The 4,905-nt window shown below is 32.4% G+C and overlaps 1 protein-coding gene across 1 annotated transcript; it reads left to right on the forward strand.

Moving 5' to 3' along the window:
• The first annotated feature begins 831 nt into the window (after positions 1-831).
• On the forward strand, positions 832-4,275 carry LOC100790340 (carbonyl reductase [NADPH] 1). Its single transcript, XM_003533889.5, has 4 exons — positions 832-990; positions 2,152-2,410; positions 2,708-2,902; positions 3,609-4,275. Exons 1-4 carry the CDS (start codon positions 899-901, stop codon positions 4,002-4,004), a joined length of 942 nt encoding a protein of 313 aa, XP_003533937.1. The 5' UTR covers positions 832-898; the 3' UTR covers positions 4,005-4,275.
• The last annotated feature ends 630 nt before the right edge of the window (positions 4,276-4,905 follow it).

The following is a 4,905-nucleotide window of genomic DNA, read 5'->3' on the forward strand; positions in this document are numbered from 1 at the left end:
AGGTTCACGTTGAGAATTGAGAAGGATTGGAGTTGTTGTGAATTTTGATTAAATGTGCTCTTCCCAATTGGCACGCAGAGTGATGAAAGAGGGTGTATTATTCTGGTCGTGAAGCAGCATTGATAAATAAGGGGGAGGAGTGTAACTTTTAGGGTATTGTTGGAAAAAAAAAAGAGGAAGTGGATTAGTAACAAGGGGAAAGTAGAAATAGCAATTCTCATAACTTCAATTATCTACTCTTTTTTTAATCTAGGGCCCAATTAAAAAAATAGAGATGTATTTAAAAATTCTCAAATAGCTTAAGGATTTAAGTAATTTAACCTTAAAACTTTTATAAAACTATAAATTATATTAAAATGTTTTTAATTAAACTATAGCATAAAATATTGCTTTCCATTACAAATTAACCATCTTATAAATATCAATTATTTAAAAATTAAGATTTAATTACAAATTTTACTACCAAACTTTTATCACTTAAGTTTTATTTTCATGAATTTTATCATTCAATTTTAATAATTTTATAAATCTTATCACTCAAATTTTTTTTAATGAATTCTACCATCTAATTTTTAATATTTTATAAATTTTAACATTCAATTTTTTATGCATTTTGTTATTATGTTACTTAAAAAACAATATAAAAAATCACTTTTTATTTTTATTAATTGATTATAGTTATAATTAATGTAAAAAATAACTTAAAATAACTTTCTATATGTTAGTTGGTTATAAAAACTTCCAAAGATAAAATTTTAGTAATAAAATTTTCAAAATAATAGAAGTTGAACAGTAAAATTTAGATTAAACAAAAAACTAATTCACCCAAGATCTAGACACCAAACTGAAACTATTCTGTCTCTTCATCTCGAGAAAGAGACAGAGAAAAGACAGAGAGATGGGGAAGAAAGAAAAAGCTAAGGAACGAAGAGAACAACGATTGCAAGAGATACACCTTCAGAGGACCATTCCCTATTCTCATCACCAGAGGTTCTTTTATTTTGCAATTCCCTTTCTCTTTTTTCGTTTCGGATTTTGAAATCCACAACAACTCGCACTGACTTACGCTACCTACTAACTTATTTCTGCAAACAGAACCAGTTTTGTTTTTAGTTTGATGTGTGTGTGTGTGTGTATATATATATATATATATTATTTTTTGCTTTTTATTAAACTGAAATATAATATATCCTACAATTGCAATTACATTATTGCTATCTATTCTCCAATTATTGAATATAAGCATTTTACATCCAACTCTTTGTCATAATTGTGCACCGGCAGCATGTTTTATTCTAATTTGTTGGTTAAAATCTTAAATGGGATACCTTAATCTTAGGTGAAACCATGAATTCAAAGAATACTAGCAACATATTCTTTATTATTTCGTGATATAACATGTCAATCCCACTAAATAAGGGGCAGGACTTACATCATTTACTGTATTTCACTAAGAGCATCTGCAACATGATTGCTTAAATGAGTTGCTTATCTAAAATTTGTGAGCCCAACAATGCCGCATAAATTTAAAAACTTTCCAAAAAAATTTATTCCAATGTTAAAGTTGCTAGAATGAGTGCTTAACTTGAACCACATTAATTTTTGTAATTAAAAGTGGTTCTTTAATCGGTAAGAATGAATTAAGCAACGGTTGTTTATATAAGCAACTCACTTAAGCAACACACTGTCAAGTCATCTACTTCAATGATAAAATTTTGTTTAAGCAGCGTTGCTTAATTTTAAGCAACTTATGAAACACCTACATTGGAGATGCTCTAAATAATAAAGAGGGTGTTGGAAAAAACATGTGTTGATATCTTTCCTGGGGAAATAGTTGTGCATACAAAAGTTGTTTTTATCTCATTTTCATGCTAATATATCATGATGACCTTTGCGCAGACCCCTTCATCCAGACATTCAATTTAAAGCACCTACAGGGAAGTGATTTAAAAAACTGTTTAGTTTCAAGTGAATGTCCAAATGTTATGTTGGATAATTGAACTCAGCCTGAGAGTGTTGCCAATTGAGCAAGCATGTGTTTTGATGAAATTGTTGTTTCGGCCTTTAACCATCCGTAGTTTCTGGAAGTACAGAATATTCTTCTGATCTCCATAGCTTGTTCAAAATTGTTGCTGATTTGAATATTCATAGGTGGTGGTCCAAGGAAACTGTGGCTGTGGTTACAGGTGGAAATAGAGGAATCGGGTTTGAGATTTGTAGACAACTTGCCACTCATGGATTGACTGTCATACTGACATCAAGAGACGCTAGTGCTGGTGTTGAATCAGTTAAGGCTTTGCAAGAAGGTGGTCTCAGTGTGGTTTATCATCAACTTGACGTAGTAGACTATTCATCCATCAACCAGTTTGTTGAGTGGTTGCGGGAAAATTGTGGTGGTTTAGATATTCTGGTCAGTTTCTACGATGCCATTTCTTCGATATTGTTGGTCTGTTTTTAACTAAGTTTGCATGTGCTGTTGGGATCTATCTAGCTGATGTATCCATTTTAATTACTTCTGGCTTATCTTTTGTGTTATGTTCTTAAAATAAATTTGTTTTAGATTTTGTTCATACTTCATAGAAAATCTAAATATGATAAACATGGAATTAAACACACTAAGATAGTTAATTTTTACAAGGAAGCATGAAGAATGCGGTTTAATGCATATCCTTATTTTATGCTTCTGAGCAATATCATTTACCTGCAGGTAAATAATGCTGGTGTTAATTTTAATCTTGGGTCTGATAACTCAGTCGAAAATGCTCGTAAAGTTATTGAAACAAATTATTATGGCACCAAGCGTATGACTGAAGCTATTATTTCATTGATGAAGCCATCCCTTGTTGGTGCGCGTATTGTAAATGTAAGCTCACGTCTTGGTCGACTAAATGGAAGACGGAATGTAAGTAAAGCTCTTTACACAGTTAGCTAAAAAATGTTAAAAAAGTTTTGATGACTTGATGTTAGATTCTTTCCCTTGTTAGTACTCTCATGGTTATTTCATTTTCTTGCTTGGACTTCTCCGAGCATCATCAAAGTAAAATCTCTGTTTTCTTATAGAGGTCAAAACATGTTTTTTCACACATAAATATTCATGTTCTATAAATTGTAACATATTTTCCTTCATGTATTATCATTCAAGATTGCTTGCCGAGGCTGACATAAATTTCATTTTGGTAAAGTTGTTGGTTATAGTAGTGGTAGTGTAAATTTCATATTTTGGACTAAAATTCCTATGGCCAGACCTATTCTTCCTTGAATTAGAATAAAAATTCTTTTGATTTCTACAATTCTACCCCAAGCACACGCAATGGAGCCGTAAACAATCAAATAAAATCCAATCCACGAAACCATTTGATCAATGGACAACTTTGTTGTTGTAAAGGCCATAACGCTAGAGGAATCTTTACCGCAGGGCATAGAGGGGGAGATCATAAGCGTCTATACCATACAACCTCTAGTGCTGTAATTGTATACAATTTATTTAAATTAAGCATACAGTTTGTGGTAAAATATTTTATATTTTATCAGAGATTGTATTGGACTCATTGCTTGTTATATGACTTCTGCTAGACATAAATTTGATAGTGTTTTGTTTTGAGTGATAGAGAATCAGCAATGTAGCCTTGAGGGAGCAACTGAGTGATGTAGAATCCCTTTCAGAGGAACTTATTGGCATGACTCTGTCTACATTTCTACAACAAGCTGAGGATGGAACTTGGACTACAGAGGGGTGGCCTCAAGTATACACTGACTACTCGGTGTCCAAACTTGCAGTTAATGCATATACAAGGCTTATGGCAAGGAAGCTTTCTGAGAGACCAGAAGGTCAAAAAATCTATATTAACTGCTATTGCCCAGGTTGGGTGAAAACAGCTCTTACAGGTTATGCAGGGAACAATACTGTTGAGGAAGGGGCTGATACTGGAGTGTGGCTTGCCCTTCTTTCTGACCAAACATTCATGGGAAAGTTTTTTGCAGAGAGACGAGAAATTAACTTTTAAGCTGTTGCCTATTGGGGGGATTACAAGAATTTTAAGTCATTCTACTGAATTTTGCAAATTTTTCAAAGGAAAAGAAATACTGAATTTGTATGTTGGCATTAGTTCACTAGCAGGTTTAAGTTTCCCTCCTGTACCATGTAATTTTAGTTGATAAGCTAATTCTTTTGAATACTTTATGCTTAGCTAGTTGTAACCGCATATGCAGGTGCACGTGCACTCGCATATAGGGAACAAATAGTGAGAAATGAAAACAGTAAATTGGGATCATGCATACATATGAATGTCAATGGTTAAAAGATGAATGTACTTGGCTTTTTTAAGTGATCGTAAACCTCTAACAAACTTTAAATAATGGTCTTATATAGTTATATAGAATATAGATATTATAATTCTCATCACTCACTATAAATTGAAATAGATATAGGTATAGATCAGGTTCTCACTAGATACATTCTCCCCTGATACATTCCCAACAGACAGATTGAGGAATAGAGCCAAAATATTTCAATGGGTGTTATTTTTAATTTTCAAAATAATGTGGAGCAACTTTAACAAATATTAGTGATTTACCTTCAACACAAGAACAATGTTGTTGAACTTCTTCTGTATAAAAAAAGAAAAAGAAAAACAGTAATAAAAGAAACTATTTGTTGGACTTTTTAGTAACTAAAAAACTAAAATGAAATAGCATAAAGTTTAACTTAATGTCATCGGGTTAAGCTGCTTTAACGGATCAGTTGTGCATTAGATCCAGAACCACCTGTTGAGACCCAGGCGGTTTGGTTAAAAACCGGTGGCTCAGACTCGTTTTTAACCCGGGACAGGTTGCTTCATATATGGCTACTAACTAAAATCCTATAAAAATAAAAAATAACCCAAGTTCAAACACAAGCAACGTTCA

This window comes from Glycine max, chromosome 9, assembly GCF_000004515.6.
Source record: "Glycine max cultivar Williams 82 chromosome 9, Glycine_max_v4.0, whole genome shotgun sequence".
Taxonomy (NCBI): domain Eukaryota; kingdom Viridiplantae; phylum Streptophyta; class Magnoliopsida; order Fabales; family Fabaceae; genus Glycine; species Glycine max.

Bases quoted from the DNA above. Each gene is read 5' to 3' on its own strand.
- LOC100790340 (XM_003533889.5), top strand. From the start codon at position 899: ATGGGGAAGAAAGAAAAAGCTAAGGAACGAAGAGAACAACGATTGCAA. The intron at 2,411-2,707 runs GTCAGTTTCTAC...ATTTACCTGCAG, and splicing joins GTGGTGGTTTAGATATTCTG to GTAAATAATGCTGGTGTTAA. The intron at 2,903-3,608 runs GTAAGTAAAGCT...TTTGAGTGATAG, and splicing joins GACTAAATGGAAGACGGAAT to AGAATCAGCAATGTAGCCTT.